General features: G+C 38.4%; 2 protein-coding genes and 1 long non-coding RNA gene across 3 annotated transcripts in view; 2 read left to right on the forward strand and 1 right to left on the reverse strand.

The window, feature by feature from the left end:
- Positions 1 to 12,230, reverse strand: part of LOC107832990 (uncharacterized) — a 17,965-nt gene extending 5,735 nt beyond the window's left edge. Inside the window, exons 1-2 of the long non-coding RNA XR_001658697.1 lie at positions 12,220 to 12,230; positions 6,623 to 6,628 (exon numbers count right to left, since the gene is read on the reverse strand). This is a non-coding gene — a long non-coding RNA (uncharacterized LOC107832990). The remainder of the gene's footprint in view (positions 1 to 6,622; positions 6,629 to 12,219) is intronic.
- Positions 1,234 to 3,722, forward strand: LOC103152159 (spindle and kinetochore-associated protein 3-like). Its single transcript, XM_007572523.1, has 4 exons — positions 1,234 to 1,531; positions 1,638 to 1,699; positions 2,979 to 3,150; positions 3,278 to 3,722. Exons 1-4 carry the CDS (start codon positions 1,414 to 1,416, stop codon positions 3,706 to 3,708), a joined length of 783 nt encoding a protein of 260 aa, XP_007572585.1. The 5' UTR covers positions 1,234 to 1,413; the 3' UTR covers positions 3,709 to 3,722.
- On the forward strand, positions 5,782 to 14,911 carry LOC103152160 (potassium/sodium hyperpolarization-activated cyclic nucleotide-gated channel 1-like). Its single transcript, XM_016660928.1, has 9 exons — positions 5,782 to 6,006; positions 6,533 to 6,637; positions 6,720 to 6,857; positions 8,823 to 8,984; positions 9,126 to 9,219; positions 9,316 to 9,443; positions 10,287 to 10,433; positions 10,696 to 10,933; positions 12,012 to 14,911. Exons 1-9 carry the CDS (start codon positions 5,833 to 5,835, stop codon positions 12,182 to 12,184), a joined length of 1,359 nt encoding a protein of 452 aa, XP_016516414.1. The 5' UTR covers positions 5,782 to 5,832; the 3' UTR covers positions 12,185 to 14,911.
- The last annotated feature ends 2,934 nt before the right edge of the window (positions 14,912 to 17,845 follow it).

Consider the following 17,845-nt stretch of genomic DNA (forward strand, 5'->3'; position numbering starts at 1 on the left):
TGCAGCTGTGTCCAACCTTGCTCTGTCACCAATCAGAGGAACATAGAGGGCGTTTGGCTGCCTTTCCTGCCAGCAGTCCTCTACGTACAGCAGGAACATTTTGGTACGACACCTGAAACAAGTAGAGCAAAACAGTTTTCTACTACTAGGTAGAAAACTGCTAAGTTTTCTACTTAACATAAATAAATAAATAAATAAAATAACAGGTTTTATATGTGACATGTAAGATGTCCAGCTATGTATTTGTTTTTCATTTTAAAAAATTGCCTGAGTAGCATGGGCTTCTACTGAAGAAAGTAAAGAAAAAGAAAAAAAAACGTATTTGGTTTGGACATCACAATATATATACTGGTAATGCTGGTCAGCTAACATGAGTAAAAATAATGCACAAGTGATCTTTGATAGATTTTAACTAATGATTTGGAAAACCATGATGAATGCTGCAGTGGATATAGAAACTAACAGTCATCTTAAGACTTTTAACAGGTATGAATCCGTTTATAATTTACTTTTTTGGCACTAGTAGCCGTTGTTACCAACGTTTACCCGACGAAAGTTAAAACCTGGAGCCATTTTTCTTGGTTGTTTGGTGTCTGATAATTAAAATGACCCTAAATGTTTATTTACTATTTATTTGTCAGGCTGTTTGGGTCAGAGACAGAGACAGACGGGTAGCGGTCCTCTGATTCTGTAGCGGAGGGAACGTCCTGACTGATGTACACCGCCATCTTCTGGCAACTGAATGTAATTACAGGATCATAGTTTATTTTTTTTTATTTTTTTTATTTTTATTGGTCTCGTGCAGCTCATGTCAGAAACATAAAAAACAACCAAAACATTCATACATCATTTGCCTAAACCCGCTTGTCCTTGCAGCGGGGATTTGGTGCCTATAAAATTAATTTAAAATTATGTTTACCCTAAACTTATCTTAATGCAAACATGTCATCCCACAGAGTATGTAATTTTTTCATGTGACGTGATAGAGTGGTTCTGGTTTCATGCTTTCCAATAGGTCAAACGGGGGTCAGTTTTCCACTCCTTCTCGTGAGACACTATTGGTTTAATTCTAAAATAAGAAATCTGTTTTTAAGTTATTTAGTCATTTTTTTATATACACATAAACGTTTTTCTTAATTATGAAACCTCACAAATTTATTGAAGCCGCCACCATTTTCTCACTGAATTAGATATCAACTATTGATCTACTATGCCTTTAGGGGGCGAACATAGGAAAATAAACACATTTAGTAAAAGAAGAAGAAAGCACTTCCGTTTTCGCCGGAAGAGGCGCCAAAATCTAAAAGTTGTTTTCTAGCAGTGAGAGCTGGTAAACAAACGAGCCGTCTTCACTTTCGGATTTTTCACGTTTTGCTTTAATCCCTTTTAGTAGCTTTGGACTCCTATTCCAAAATGGAGTCTACCCGAGACTTTTTCTCCAAGCTAAGGAAGTTGGCGGTGACTTTAGAGGCCGAAACCGAGAAACTACAGCAAGCTTTTGAGGGCCGAAGAAACGAGGATGGTGACAGCGGTGAGAGAGGGAGCAACAAGCTCTGCTGGTCTCTTCTTGCTCCTAAACATGTTCTGTTGCTTATCGTTATGTACAAATGTGTTAATACTGGTTTGTTTCGTTTTAGACACAGCCGTCCGAGCGATGCGAGCATTTCATGAAGTGAACAGCGACGTCAGCAGTCTCAAGGTACACCTGGAGCATGGTACACCTGCCCGAGTCTCGGCTTTAACCAACAGATTTATAACACCGGCTCAGCTTCCTACGCCACTAACGTTTGTTTTATGTAACTACGTGCACCGTAGCTGTGCTAATGTATGTATTTTTTTTTCGCTTGATAAAAGAAATAATACATTGTCTATCTTCAGTTAGTTTTTCTTTGTTTGGTAGAAAAATGTATTAGATGTTCTGGCAAAAATGTGTGGCAGAAATAACCCACTTTCTCAAACCACTTCTTTATCGGTAAATAGCAAAATGCTACTAGTTAGTTAAAGTATCTACAGTTTGACAGCATATAAATGTAAATGCTGTCGAACATAATTAGCTTCACTAGAACCCGTGTTTCTTTTACTACGTATAGTTTGCATTTTCCTTCATCTCCATTTTCATTTCAGGTGAATAGAATAGAACAGAATGGTTTCATACTGATAAATAGACGGTCCTTTCAGCACACTTCAATAAACAAATCCTTCCTGGAAATTAATATTTTCCATTAAAAAGTCAAGCAGGAACATTAAGCACAAGCTGTAAAATATTACATGCAAGTTAATGTTGAATGAAGAATTCTTATTGAAAAACTGGAGGAAATTGTTTATCTTTGAGGCAACAGGACAGTTAATGTTTTTAGTTTATACTGAGGCTCTTGGTTACTAATATATTTTGTTTTTCTTCTACCTTTCTTCTTTCCTGACAAGCAATCATATAAAGGTCTGTATTCACTTGGAGTGCAAACATCTTGTAAATTATTTCCGTTGCCAAGGTGTATATGCCTGAACTGTTATCGTCCTTTGTTTGTAATTAAAATACACAAAAATAACAGAAAAATTACCATTACGGTACAATTAATTTTTCTTAAGTTAAGAAAATCTTCTAAAAAAATCCTAACAGCATATAGACCAAGCAATTAAAAAACAACAACACATCTCTTATGTTGGGTAAAACTGACATTTAACAAATCAAGAGTTATTTTAAAGTGTAATTCTTGACAGTCTAATATTTCTATATTGTTTGCTTAGCCTTTAATTTTCTTATTTGACATAACAGAACTTTAATGAAGTCGAATGAATAAAATGTTTCAATAAGTGCCGACGTTTAAAAGTTAGAGCTTCTTATGGTGAATATTGCTTTATTTTCTTTTTATCTGTTAATTTTTAAACATTTATTTATTAATATACTCCTTACATTGGATCAGTATTTTACCAATTTCCTTACACATTAAGGTATCTTTATAAACTTGTTGCTTGTTTAGGTGCAGCTACAAGCAGAGTTGGCTGAGCAAAAGCAACGAGAGGAGGAGGTTAGCAACTTCATTAAGGCCTGTAGAGTGATGGAACGGAGGGTCTCTAAAGATATCCACACAATCAGGACACACCTGGAAAAATATGGTTACCAAGCTCCATCTGACGCAGAAACTCCAAACAGTAAGCATTAATTCAAATCTCATTCCTTCATTGTGTCTTTGAAATGTTTCAGATCTGGAGAAACACCTGTAAGATTCTTTTGACTTGAATTGACACTTTTTATTCCCCCCACCCCTCCGTCCATCAGACCCAAACGATCAAGAAGCAGAAGAGGATGAAACCGGCTTGGCGACCGAAGAAGACGAAGGCCAGGAGGAGGATGAGAGGACGAACTCCACACCGCCTCCAACAGCGGTGGATCCCTTCGCCGACTTGTTGCGAACCCCTAAGCTCTCCGATTTCGGTCTCTCTGAGTTACAGATGAAGAGAGCTCTGGGTGGAGCAGAGTGGTGCGCCGAAGTTCCTCCCATGCCGGAGTTGAACCTCCCGCAGCCCTCGCTTCGTACGCCCGCGCCGCCGCCTCTGGCCATGACTCCTAAATGCGCGCTGCGGATGGACGACGACAACCTGCAGACGCCCCAGATGCGTGATTTTGGCATCTCAGAGGACACGATGTGTCTGAACAATGACTTCACCATGGCTCTGTTCAGGAAGAAGGATCTAAAGCCTGACAAGTAAAGTCAACTGAATAACGCAAGAAATATCTTCTGATGATGATTGATGAGGAGCAGGGTGTCCGCGCACTCTTAAAGGGGCAGTACTATAGTGCCATTTTATAGCACAATCAAGTAACTACGTTACCTTCAGTTGTTATAAAAATGCTGTATATGTCAAACATGACTTAAAAGAATTTTAACTTCCTAATTTGACGCCTTAAAATTGGGCCTGTGTCTCTTATAAACACCTGCTCTTTCTGAAAGGACGTGATCACAGCATGGCTCCTCTATTAACTCTTTAGCAACATATATACCAGCGTCGCTCTGAGAAGTGGCTCCTATAATGAGCTCAGCAGTCCCACCAGGTGTTTGCTAACTGCTAATGGCTAGTCTGATGTGATAATCTTGCCCCTGTAAATGGGGCAGTATTATTTTTACATTCTGCAAAATTNATTTATATCGCTTATTGTTATATTTGTATTTACTCATATTTAACACTTTGTATGTCAACAAATAATCAATTTCCACTGGAGGATCAATAAAGTGTGTTCTTTTCTATTCCATTCTGAAGTTGCCCCTCCCCAACCTGCTGCTGAGCACAGCTGACTGACAGGATGCCTCGACTTTTTTTTTTTCCAAGTAATGCTGTTTGAAAATGTTTCAAACATTTGGCGTGAACACTAAACCGGTACCATCCACCACTTGATTCGTTTCTCAGATCCTGTAATAGTGTGAAACTAGTCAGTTTGTTTTTGTTTTTTTTACCTACAGTATGTTGACACATTTCAGGTGCAAACAAGGCAAAATCTAGACACTACAGGTTCAGTTGTTTTAGTTCCACAATACCAGACTGATTTTTAGGTTGTTACATGTCACTTAATCAGTGGATTCATTATATAGAGGGAATAAAGGAATCAAATTTTTTGTTTTTATCAAGTTTTTGTACTTTATGTTGCTTCCTACGCAGCAATAGTTACCATAATGAATGTCTCAAACATAAAGTATGTTACAATGGACTTCAAACTATTTTTTAAAAATTTTGTTTTACACTTCTTTCTTGTTTTTGGAACATTTATTTGTCTCTTTTTTCCTCCTTAAATCTTTGCTGTTAAACTTTCACAGCAAACTGATTAGCAATCCTCCAAAAAAATTTGTAAAAAGAAATCTTATATTGTAAATTTAGAAAAAATGTAATTATGTTTATTTAATGACAAAAAAATCTAATTTTAATATTTTTTCATCTAAAAAAAATGGCACCACGATTAGTTGCCCCATTGCCAGTCCCCTTACAGTGAATATGCTTCAGTTGATTAATGTGTTGACACACAGTGATTGAATCAATATATTTAACCATAATCCCTGAGCTATTAACATATCATGGCAAAAAAAATAATTTCTCTTAGAAATTGCTCAAAATGGGATGTTTTCTTTTCAGATCAGAAAATTACCACAGGGAAAGCAGCTGCTCGACTAATCAAGACTAGACAGAGATAAAAAGGTTTGGAGCAACTGGAGCGCTGACAAAACAAGGCTGGAGAAATTTACCTTAAAACCCCACAGAGTGAGAAAAACTGGTGATGGAGGTCACTGTAGGAGAACCGCAGCTAATCTTTCACTGTAAGGTTATGTCATTGCAATAAAACAACACTGAGAACCAATGATTCTGGATGGGGGTCCACAGTTCATTTTCTCTGCACTGCATATGTGAAGTCAGACAAGACAGAAACAGATAAAAAGAGATCCCTAAAATAAAACATGACAAAAACCTGAACCTTTTTCTTATGTTGATACAGAAATATTAGAAAACAGGAAACGCGTTTTTTTTGTTGTTGTTTGTTTGTTTGTTTTAGATCTATAGGTTGTTATTAGTCTGTAAACAAAGCAAAAGCAGAGAGAGAACACCACCTCTGGGATCAGAGAGCGGAGTAATTGGAGCCAGGCAATTTAAGCCCGGCTGACGGGGTGTGCAGTTACATTATCACAGTGTTTAGGGCGCATAATGCGGCTTGTCTTACCAACTTCAGCATCAGAATTTAGCTTAAGCTCCTTGAAAGTTTCAAGTCTCAGAAAGACAAATAAATAAAATAAAAATAATTAGTTTTTTCTTTAACTTCCGCATCTGCCCTCCTGTAGGAGTTACTACATCATGGTCATGATGGCCATCACCTTCCTGAACCTGATCGGGATTCCCATGGAGATCGCCTTCCTGGACGGCGACAGCGGGCTGGCGTGGGAGAGCTTCAACGTGTTCTCGGACACGCTGTTTCTGCTGGACGTGGTCCTGAACTTCCGGATGGGCATCATAACGGAGGACGCCGAGGTGAGAGCGGCCGCCCGCTCTATTTTCAGACACAATCTGGACGGAGAGATAATCCCCTCACCGACGGGCTCATGCAATCCATCCCCGTCCCATCTGTAATCCACTCAATACACGAAAGGCTAGATTAACCGCCCATCCTGAGATACGGGCAACATTGGCACCTGCTGCGCGGTTTTATAACGGGGGATTATAATGAGCGTATAACGTTTCCAATTAAGCGTCCTTCTGTCAATATCCCGTTTGTTTTCCCCGAATCACGGAGTTCTTGCTAATCACGAATGGTGCGTCTGTGATGTTTTTCAACACAAACATCTGGATTTGCATCTGGATTACCTTTTTTTTTTAGTCCGTTTCTGCGAACTTCTGACATTCATGCAAGTCTTCTGTATGAATCATACATACAAATCCGATCCAGCATGACGGTTTATTTTCAAAGTACTCCCTAAATATCGGATCAGACGGAGTGTTAACACTCTAAATCGGTTCATGGCACAGGCTCACATCCGGTCTCCGTCCTCTCTTTCAGGAAGCTATTCTGGATATCAAAAAAATCAGAGTCAGCTACCTGAGGACATGGTTCATCCCGGACGTCATAGCAGCTTTCCCCATCGGATACATCCTGCTGTTTGCGGTAATGGGACTTTGAGGTGCCTGAGATCTACAGCAAAAACAAACAAACAAAAAAAGAACCCTCACCTTGTTTGCGTTTCTAGGACCTACATTACCACAACGATGACAACCCATCCAAGGCCAACAAGATGATGAGGATACTGATGTTCGTGCGGATCCTCAGCTTGATCCGGCTGGCTCGAGTGTCCAGACTGGTCAGGTTCTTCAACGAAGTTGAGAAAGTAAGTTCAACAACTATCTCTTTGTCTCAATTCAGGGTGGCCCTAAAATATTTGGAAGTACTTTTGCTGTGTTCTGCAAACAGTATAAATAAAGGTTTTCATAAGTCTCTAATTGTGCTCATTATGTTCATTGCAGAAGAATCTAGTTTAGGTTTTTCTGTTCTAGCAACGAGCTGGAAATGATCCAAGGCAGACCAGATCTATAGACTCATAGTCAAACAGTTCATTCAGACATATTCAAACTCAAAATCTGATTTTGAATTTGATTAGCCATGGTGGAAAGTCGTGTGTTGTATGTATGGTGATTGTACTGCTCCTGCTACGATAAGCGATTGAAAACTTGTTGAAGGAGAAGGTGTCAAAAGACGTTGTATTTCCTTCTCTATGCCGATTCCTTAAGAGATGGCATTTTGGTTGGTGAGCTTTGTTGGCAATATCAACAATCGACCGACTGTTTCTGCCGTTTGTTTTTTGTATGCTATTATCTAGAAAGCGGAGGCTCATTTCTTTTGTTTGTCAGTCAGTTTTTTCTGCTGTTAATAAAGTGTCTTTTCAGGACACCTACATTCCCTGAGTCCATGAAGTATTTCTTACCATTTCTCTTAATCTTTTCATCTGACTGAATATCTGGTTTCTTTAGCCCCTTGTCTGTAGACCTGGCTTTAACCAGTTCTTCCTCGGTCGGTCCCAGCCAGATTCTTCTCCATTTACAGACACCATGAAATTCTTACCTGGTTTTTGAAACCACCTCAGGGGTTGTACAAGCCAGATCTAGCCAGATATTGTGGGGAAGCAATTATATTTTTATAACTGACACTGTCAGGTGTTGTAAGGTTACAATAAACTTCAATGGTCCCGTGTTATTTTATTGAAGAACATTATTGAACAGTACTCGTGAAACAATAAAAACTTTTTTTTAACTGTACTTGATGTAGCGCTCAACACTGCATTTAAATGAAATTGAACATTTAGAGATTGATTTCGTAGATTGCTGTCCAATCTACTAAATTAACAAAATTAAACAAAAAAAATATTTTTCTTTAGTTTTTCATTTTTCACATTTTAAATACAAACAAAACTGTCAGAACAAGTCTAACTACACACCCGCTTTGGGTCTCTTACCAAATAATAATGTGCACAGCAGTGTTTTCCTTTTAAAAAAAATCACAAGGCTTGAAGTCAGTTCACAACAAACTAAACAACTTAAACCACCGATAAATTGTCCTGAGTTTTAGGTTTCCTTGTAATGCATAGGAAAGCCAAATGAAGCAGTTTTGTGGCTATTTAAATGTAAATAAGCTTGGTGGATGAGATCGGTTACACATGGCCAATTGCCGGTCACCCGAACAATCGGTGCATTAATTATCATTTTACCAAGCAGTGTTTCTATTAAATAAGCACATTAAATGGAGCCAGATTGACAAGCTGAATATTGGAGAGGCATCCATTTGGCCTTGTAGGTTTATGTCTGTTTGAACCGTTTTCCTGACTGATGAGGATCATTACTTATTTAGGTGTAAATTAAGTTGTTAGGGTAATCTGACTAAACTGTTGGTTTGTTTGCAGTCCGGGTGATCGTCTGACCACTCCCGTTTCTTACTCTGCCTTATTCAGTCGTACAGCCGTCATTTGATTGAACTGCTGACCAAAGCAGTGAAGCCAGAACTCGTACTAACCCAGAAGGAAATGTAATTCTAATGCTCATTTGATGAATTCTTTAAAGTGGAGTTCAAGTTTTTAACCCCAATTTTTTTTGGGTCCTTCTTGAACACCATGCTTTTCCCTGTGTTCGCCGTTGCCATGCAGATTATTGGCTAAAACACATGGAAAACATTACTTGCGGCATTTGCCTAGCCAATATGACCGCCCGAGTTTGATGTTTTGATGACAAGTTGTAGATGTACTAGAAACCTCGTGCACATTCAATATAAATTTGCACTTTTTTGTGTCGTGTCTTCTCGGCAGGTGTCAAATGCAAACCTGGAGGTAGTTCGGCTCTTCTTCCGCATCTTGTCTCTCTTCATGATGATTTTTTTGCTGTGTCACTGGAACGGCTGCATCCAGTACTTCGTCCCCATGCTGGAGGAGTTTCCCACCGACTGCTGGGTTCGGAAGGAAAACCTGATGGTAACCAAACCTTTCCCCAAATGTACAGACAGAACAGGGCAACGGATTTATTAAATTAGAGGGACAGTTCTGTGGATTCTTGGTGACTTGGTGGTTTGGCTAATGGGTTACAATATATCAACGTCGTCTTATTTCTTTCAGAACTCCACCGTCATCGTTAAATACTCTTGGGGAGTTTTCCGAGCTCTCTCCCAGATGATTGCTCTCTCTTACGGATCCATGGATGCTCCAACAAGTCAGGCACTCCCTTCTTCTTCAGGCATCTCACACTTTAAAAAAAAACCAAACACATAAGTACCCAAAGGTTCTCACTAGTTCTTTTGCTGTCCAGATTACATAGAGATGTGGATCGTCATGGTCAGCATGGTGTCTGGCTGCATGATGTACACCATCCTCGTAGCCAACGCTACAACCATGATCGCCAACCTTGACCCAGCAGCCAAGGAATACAAGAGCAAGGTCCTTATACTAGCCTTCAGCGAGTAAAGTTGCTGGCTCTCCTTTATTGTACCGTGTTTTTTTTGTGATGAGTATATATGTTATTACCGAAACCTTGTAATATATGTTATTACGGAAACCTAATAAATAACTAGTCCCTGGTTATTGGAGTATTTATCTAGCAAACAAAATAATTAGACATTTTTATCAGCAAATACATTTATGACTGTGGAACCTAAACACATGTTCCATAATTCAATTCAGTTCAAACTGCATTCATAGACTATAAGTCCATAGGTACACAGATTAAAAACAAAACAACACAACTTACAGACCACAATAAAATCATAAATGTATATTTAAAGAATATAATATAAATAAAATCCACAATGACTTTAATAGGAATCAGTTTGCTCACAGACACTTATACCAGAGCAGACTGAATGAGAAGCGGGAGTTACTCATTGTCGGATTTGTGAGTGCTAAAATAATTCTGCTACCCAAACCATTCAGTCGCTCTTCAAAAGTGAACATCGACATGTTTAACAAGCTTACACAGTGCAAATTTTTTCACAGCATGTTTGTTAGCACTAAAAGAGCCACGTTTAGCCAATTCTGCAGGTTCTGTGGATAAAATTGTTAAAATGGTGATAATCAAACCGCAGTTGTTGTTAAACACTCTCTCCTTCATTTGGCTCAGACATACAAAAAAATGTTTTCAGCATGCTGGACCGTTACAGAAAAAAGGTTCATACTTTTAAGCTTTTTAGATTTCCTAGTTCTAATATATGAATCTTGGAGTCCTTTAAGCATTATGCTATGGAATTACATACTTTATAACTGCTGGGGTTTGTTTTCCCACAGATGAGTCGCTTAGAGCATTATATGGCCTTCATGAAGCTTCCACCAGAGTTGCAGCTTCGCATCAGCAACTACTACCAAGCTCGCTACGGAGGGAAATGGTTCGACGAGAAATACATAATGGACACGATATCATCATCCCTCAAAGAGGTAAACCTCATCAATACACAACTATCCCTAAGCACACTGGGATACATTTTGACACTTTTGCTAAGTTGTTGTAATGAAATTTTAAAAAAAAGCAATGTTTAGCCTGGTGGGATACAAGTAAAGCCTGGTGGCCCGCCAGGCTTATAATATACTGGGGGAAACCCTGAGTCTACATATACTAATTGTCTAACTTTGTGTTTGGATCTTTACATTCCTAATGAACCGCAACATGGGTAATGAATTTTTTTCTTTTCTTTCCCAGCAAGTCCTGATGGTGATGTGCAGCCAGCTGCTGAAGAAAGTACCGATGTTTCAGAACAGAGACGAAAACTTCATCAACGACGTCCTCCTCAAGCTACATTACGAGGTTTTCCAGGAGGGAGACGTCATCGTCCGACAGAATGTCCCGGGCGATCGTATGTTCTTCATCGATCACGGAGAGGCCGTGATGGAGACCGAGTCGTACGAGAGGGAGCTCTGCGACGGAGACTTTTTTGGAGGTATGCTTTGATTTGTTCCACATCTCTGGTTACATTCGGAGAACTTCAAATTATATATTTAGTCATTTTTAAAATAGGATTTGACCTTTCCCTCGTTGTCATCACTATTAACTCATCACAGCAATTTTTCAGTGTCTTTATTTATGTTGCTAATTCCACTGACTGAACAAATTCAAGTTGTATTGTTTTTACATGCTTGACCAAGCCTGTGTTTGCCATCGGTGTATCTAAGTGTGTTGTACTGGTGCAGGGTTATCACATACATTTGTAGTTCTGTATTTATGTCTGTGTTTTAAAGAATTTATGTTTTAAGTAAATTCAGAAAAGATTTTCTGTATTGGATCGGCCGATACTAATCCTCAGATATCTTTATATCAGAAGTAAAAAAAAAAAGTGGATCAGTGCATCCCTACTAATTAGGTGGCTTATGAAAACAGATTGTATTTCATTTAAGGTTATCAGAGTAAACGGGGTTAAATCTGATTTCATGGTTATATAGCAAAATAGGACATTTTTCAAGGCGTTTTAAATGTATTGCTTTCCAATTTCATTTTGATCGTAACACTGTGACATTTAATAGTACCTAAAAACCAATTAAATTATTTCTTTGTTGCTTTTTTTGGCACTTTTGTGACTGTATTTTGGCAGAACCGCAGTTGAGTTACTGTCACAGGGCGTTCTGTCTTTACAAAATGTGTTTCTGAGCATGACAAATGCGTTTTTGAAAATGCCAGTTGGTCCTTGTATTTATGTTCGGCTTTGGCAGTTCCAAGCTTCGCTTTGAAACCTCCTCCTTTTTCCATTTGGCAGCTTGATCACATATAGTGACTTTTTTTCTTCTTCTTCTTCCTTCGTTCCTTTCCTCCCTCCCTCCTCTGTACTTTAAATCATTTGCTTAATTCAGTGGCTTTTTAGGCTGGAACCCGCCCCAGTCCGGTTGGCACCGGAGCCCGTCGGAGCTAACGGCTAACGTCTGTTCGTTTTAATTTCAGATTAACCGTTAGGGCTCTCCCGCTCCCTCAGTCATTAAGGCTCGCGCGCTCATTAGCCTTACGTTTTTCCCGCCTTGTGTCCGCAGAGACGTGCGTGCTGACCAAAGGCAAGCATCTGGCCACGGTGAAGGCGCTGACCGACTGCCAGTGCTTCTCCTTGTCCTGGGACGACTTTCAGGAGGCGCTTCGGGGCTTCCCGGACATCAAGAAGGACCTAGAAAAGATGGTCCTCGTTAACGCCGACGGCGGAGTTGTGTAAGATACAAAAACAAGAAAAAAAAAAAAAGTATGAACTGTTTTTCTGCGAAGGAATCCGAATCTAACCCTATGCACTTTAGCATTTGGATGGCTAAAGGAGAGCCAGTGAAGAGTTTTTTTGCACATTAATAAAAGTTGAGCACCTTTTAAATGCTACAAGACTATGTAGAGTTTTTGCCTTCTCATCCCCTATTTATCTACACCAAACAAAGACCTCAATATATAGGGCATTTGGGGTGTTTTGCCTTTTTTTTTTTTATTTTTGCTGAACTATTCCTGTTTATTGCAAAAACAAAATTCGTAGAAACTTATTCTCTCCTGTCACGTTTTGGAGCTTAAACTTCTTCTGGCAAATGGGAAAAGGGAAAGGAGAAAAAAGTAGCTGGAGATAGACACCAGCACCTCCCGACCCCACTGAGGGACAAGGGTGTACAGAAAATGGATGGATAGCTGGATACTAAAAAGAGAAAAAAAGTATTCATTTCATAACCGTGGATGTGTCATATGGGTGGTGAACAACAAGCACAGTGCAGGTCAGAGGTTCACATATGCTTATTATGAGTATACATTTTATATCCATTTTTTCTGTTTTTATTTCACTTCTGTATTTCATTCCCAGTTCGTGTAACAACTGAAAGAAATCAAGAATGAAAAGGAGGAGGGCATAGTATAAACTTATAATATTTCTGCAGATTCACATAAAGAGAAAATTAGCTATTCAACTCAGACAATAATTCAAATACACACAAAAAGTACACAAGAAAACATCAAGTTATTCAGTGGCATATTGCTTCATCTTAATCAATTTTTTCAGATGTCTTTTAAGAGCAGAAAGAGATTTACATTTAGTGTTAATTTCACCTCACTGTCAAGATTGTTCACAACTTTAATTGAAACAAAATTTTTCCATCTTTGCCGTTCTGAATACATTTTTTTTAAATCTCAGTTCCTCTTAAGTTGTATTTGCTTTCCCTCTATTGATTCGTGAAATGTCATTCCGTTTTTTTAAATTGTTTTACATTATTATTATTATATATCATATTGTCACCTTCCTAAAATTATAAGTCATTTCTCACTAAATCTTATTTTTATTTTGTTGTTTGGCAAGAAACAAAACAATGCATGTAATTACCATGCAGTTTAAAGACCTGATTGCGCTAACATTGGGTTTAAAGTTGTTTTAGTGAGTTGCAGGGAAACCACACTCTTCTTGTACCCATAAGCGAAGCTCTGGCTTAATTCAGCCCTTATATTTTCACAGCTCCTCTCGGCGGACATGGAGCAGCTCGTTTTGTTATTTATGTACATTATTACATAAGTAGATGTATATATTTTTTTTATTTTTGCTCAGTTTTTACCTACTAATATGCTTTTTTTTTTTTTTTTACTTTTATATGGCTTGAAATACAGCAATAAACTAAACTAAGTCAACATGGACAACATGTGAGGAACAGCCAAGAGTTTAACTCGTTTAAAAAAGTGTATTTAAAATCCAGCTACTCATTTAAATATACCAGTTACATTGACTGTCATATCCAGAATTATCCCAGGACCTTGCTGATATAAAAAAAAAGTGTGGTTTCTTGGCAACCGATGTTAAAAAAGTTGCATTAAATCCAGACTAAGTCTTGTTTTTAGAATCCATTAACATTATTGCATGATTATCGCCCCCTGGGAAAAATGAGAACAGTTCAAATGCATTACTAAATATTGAAAATGAACATGGCATTCCTGCTAATGACTGGCATACAGGTTTAATGTTTTCACCTAGCAACAGTCACACAGTGACCGCTGAGGGTTTCGTTTGATGTCAGATTGTAATTTATTTATTTTTTCCAACATACATCTAAGCCGTCGCTTTACCCAAACCCCAGTAAAGTCAATGTTGTATCTTATTACAGACGCCAAACAGCAAAGTGAGAACAAAAATATTGAGAAATCAATGGGCTCCCCACATGAGACTGGAAGTGTCCATGTTCAAGGTGAAGCAAAGCGAACAAACAATCAGCGCCTGCCCTGCAGAACAAAGCACTGCGGAGACCTTCACGCTGAAGGTCAGTTTACAGTCCAAAAGACCCAAACTGGAGCTGGAACCTGTTTACTGTTAACAACAACAACAAAAAAGACAGCTAAGGTGGTCGGTAGATTTTTTTTTTTTAGCCACTGTCTCCCTTGACGGTGTTTGCACTCTGCCATGTTGTTGAACCACTTCTGGGGAATAGTTTGACCGGAGCACATCCATGGTTTCCATGCATATTTAATGAACGCCATCTCATGTAGATAAAGTAGGTGTGGATCATATCTAAGCCACGTCTGACTTTTTACCTCCATTTATTCTCTTTAACCTCATTAGCAGTAGACGACTACCTGGTCTGTTTGTCCTTTCTTCTTTTTCTTTTTTCTTTGTAAAAAAGTGGCCTTAACTTTACGGACGAATATTACTACAGTAGAGCTGGGGTTGATTATGCATATCTTGGTCTCCTTCATATTAGCCGTAGGTCTGCTGACTTCTCTCCTTCCTCCAGATATGATCTGTATTTACCTCAACGTCGGGGCTAAGATGGAGATCCAAGGCTAACTACCATAAGTGCACAGGATATAACAGTCCGGATGCCTCTTAGAATGGATGTAATATTTTTGGAATTTGTAATTACTCCTTTAATTTATGTAAACTGTTTTATTTTGTCTGAACTAAAGAGCAATAAAGTGAACCTATCTGAACTCTAAATGGAGCTCTCTGTTTTCTCATGCTTGTCTGTTTATTCGTGTAGCTTTGCACGAATTTCTGTGGCTCCTCTTCAGCTGTTTTCCATGTTTTTACCTTGTTACAACCACAGACATTGATGTTTTTTGTTGGGTTTTTTATGTGACAGACTAAAATAAAGTAGCACATGATTCAGAAGTGGAAGATGGTACGTGGTTTTCCACATTTTCTGTAATTTCAGCTCCTTGAATCGACATTGTGTGCAGTCGCAGTCACTTTACCGGACTATCCTGAAATACTTGTCATTTTTCTTTCTAAATACTGCTGCATTTAAAATAAATGGAATATTGTGTGATAGATGCAATATTATTGGTCCTACCACACTTCTTCCTTCCACTCAGTTTCCTGTTAGTATGCGTCAGCGTTGACATTTGTGTCTTGTGTGTAAAAGTTTCATGATCCGTTTCATGACTTTCCATTAAGGTTCTTTCTCACAGCATTCTCAATTTGAGACGCAAAATGTGGGGGTTTTCGTTATCTATAGACCTTAATCATCAAAAGTACAACAAACAAAGCCTTGGACTATCTATGTGTGATAGGAGTACTACACTGAAAAGACACAAAACCTTACCAAGTATTTTTCATCTAGTTTCTACTGCAAATATCCTAGTATTTTTCAGTCATTTTCAGCAACATAGAGAAGCTAGTTTTAAGTCAATAATTCCTTAATATTGATGAAAAAGTTCCAAATTATTTTGCTTAAAACATGAGCAAATCGTCCTGTTAGAGCTGAAGTATTCTGCCAGTGGAATTAGCATTTTTCACCAATACTGACTTGAAACAAGCTCCTATATCTTAATGAGAAGTTACTTGTAAGTCAGTTTTGTCCTATTTCAAGTGGACTAAGATGCTTGCACTGGAAACTAGACCAAAATTACTTGGTAAGATTTTGTGTTTTTGCGACATTCAAATTGGACAGAGAGAATCTATGGACGGTGATTTTAAAGGATTTCTACAGATTCTAAGTTGAACTTATAGGCTTTTGTAACATGTCTGTCGTTGCATTGGTTGGTAGTTTAGGCTCATTGTCTCCGTCTCCAGCTTTCCTGCTTAAGAAAATAGCACGATGCTCACGGTGCGTGATGGTTTGTTATTGACATACATTTTCTTTTTAAATTACGTATGTTCATGTATGCAGACGACATCTAGTCCCTCAAAAGAGCAGCACACAACCAAACCATTCCTTCTTCCCTAATTTCAGTCCGATTTTCTGCCTCATTCAGCATTAACGCTAATCCATCAACTTTGGCTCTCTCCGTCCTAAGCCCCTTATTAAAAGCACTCTGGACTCATTTCAGTTTGGGGGTTTAGAAATGTTTCTTAGCAGCAGTGAATGAAAACAAATGATCTAAAAAAAAAAAGAAAATTCAATAGTGGGGTCTCCGGTGGTATGCGTTGAAAACCAGTCCATCTGTCATTGTGCGGTTCCCCCTTAGCGACACACGCAGACCCAGCCTAATGCAAGCGGTCACTTCAGAGGAAACTGACCTCAGTAATCACTCGTTTCTTACATAATAGCATCACTTGTGTGGTTATTTTTGTGCCTTGACCTGCGTTGAACTAGGATTTACAGTGTAAATTACATTCAGGATTTTAATATCGTTGTATTTTTTGGTTTGGTATTGGTGTCATTCAGCCATTGGCTCATTAATTTCACTCTTTTTTTTCTTTTTTTTTTGTTGGGGAAGGAAAACACTTTTTTTTTCTTCCCCTCAGCTGGCAAAATATTTTTGCCAGCTCAGCTTCTTGCAAGGTTGATGCACAGATGATCTAAATATTCCTTTTATTTTCACTCTGAGGACACGGATGCAGCGAGCTCCTTTCCCCAGAGGACCCAAATGTTTTCTGTCACATTTATCTTTTTGGTCTGGAAACCGGAGGTTTTCTCTTGAACAGCTGTGTTCCTCATTGTTCCTCTGATAGACCCGTTTGGGTTGAGGAGGACGGTGTCAAAGACGGTCCTTGCTTCTTCAAGTTATTAAGATTCAGCCTCAATGTAAATATTTTCTTCATGTTTAAAATGAATTTAAAGATGTGTAGTAATGCGTAAACAGATACAGAGACTTTCATTTCCTTCCTACAAAACTGTTTGAATCGACAGCCTCCAAAACAAGACGCCATTACGACCTTTAACCTCTGACGAATAACTCGTGTTTTTTGAAAGTGAATCATCAGTAACACCTTAGTCAATTTGCAGATATCGGATCTCGGTAAGTTTATTGAAAAGTAAATAAGTACTTATAGAGTCGGGATGCTAACCAGCGGCTTCCAAGATGGCCGCTTTGACAAAATGTCGTGTCAAATTCTGTTGCTCATATGAGCATCACAGAAATAAGAGTAGTGCTTCTTCAGCATATTTTTACTCAAGTAAAAGTAAAAAACGGTGACTCAAAAGTAAGGAAATGTTTGGTTGAAAAGGCTACCCAGGCACTGGGTGACTGACCAAAACAATCATTTGATATTTAAAACTTGAGTCTGTAGACAGAAATATAAAGTCATGTGGAAATTTTGGTATTTTAAAGACCAAAATGGAAATTATTCAAATAAATAATAATTATGAGACAAAAGTAACATTCTTCTATATGTAAAACTTTAGCAAAAGCTGCAGGTGTGTATGTCTGTGAATTTTTGGTTAAAACAAGCTTGCTCTTCATTCATGAAGTTACTCACAGTGGGTAGAGAATCCAGAAGCTTTTCTCAAGTGAGAGTAGCGGTTCTTCATAATAAAGCTCTCAAGTAAAAGTAGAAAGTACAACATATCAAAAATATTCCTAAAAGTCTCCCACACCCCTCCTAAAAAGTCTCTCAGTATCTGAATAAATGCAACTAGCCACTACCCAACTCTGAACCTGCATGGGTCACCTTTTTTTGTTTTTATTTTTATTTTTAATACAAGTT

The sequence above is a fragment of the Poecilia formosa genome, unplaced genomic scaffold (genome assembly GCF_000485575.1).
Source record: "Poecilia formosa unplaced genomic scaffold, Poecilia_formosa-5.1.2 Scaffold302, whole genome shotgun sequence".
NCBI lineage: Eukaryota > Metazoa > Chordata > Actinopteri > Cyprinodontiformes > Poeciliidae > Poecilia > Poecilia formosa.

Coding starts and splice junctions, on each gene's coding strand:
- LOC103152159 (XM_007572523.1), top strand. CDS start 1,414: ATGGAGTCTACCCGAGACTTTTTCTCCAAGCTAAGGAAGTTGGCGGTG. Junction 1,532..1,637: donor AAACGAGGATGGTGACAGCG/GTGAGAGAGGGA, acceptor GTTTCGTTTTAG/ACACAGCCGTCCGAGCGATG. Junction 1,700..2,978: donor GCGACGTCAGCAGTCTCAAG/GTACACCTGGAG, acceptor TTGCTTGTTTAG/GTGCAGCTACAAGCAGAGTT.
- LOC103152160 (XM_016660928.1), top strand. CDS start 5,833: ATGGTCATGATGGCCATCACCTTCCTGAACCTGATCGGGATTCCCATG. Junction 6,638..6,719: donor GATACATCCTGCTGTTTGCG/GTAATGGGACTT, acceptor TTGCGTTTCTAG/GACCTACATTACCACAACGA. Junction 8,985..9,125: donor TTCGGAAGGAAAACCTGATG/GTAACCAAACCT, acceptor TATTTCTTTCAG/AACTCCACCGTCATCGTTAA.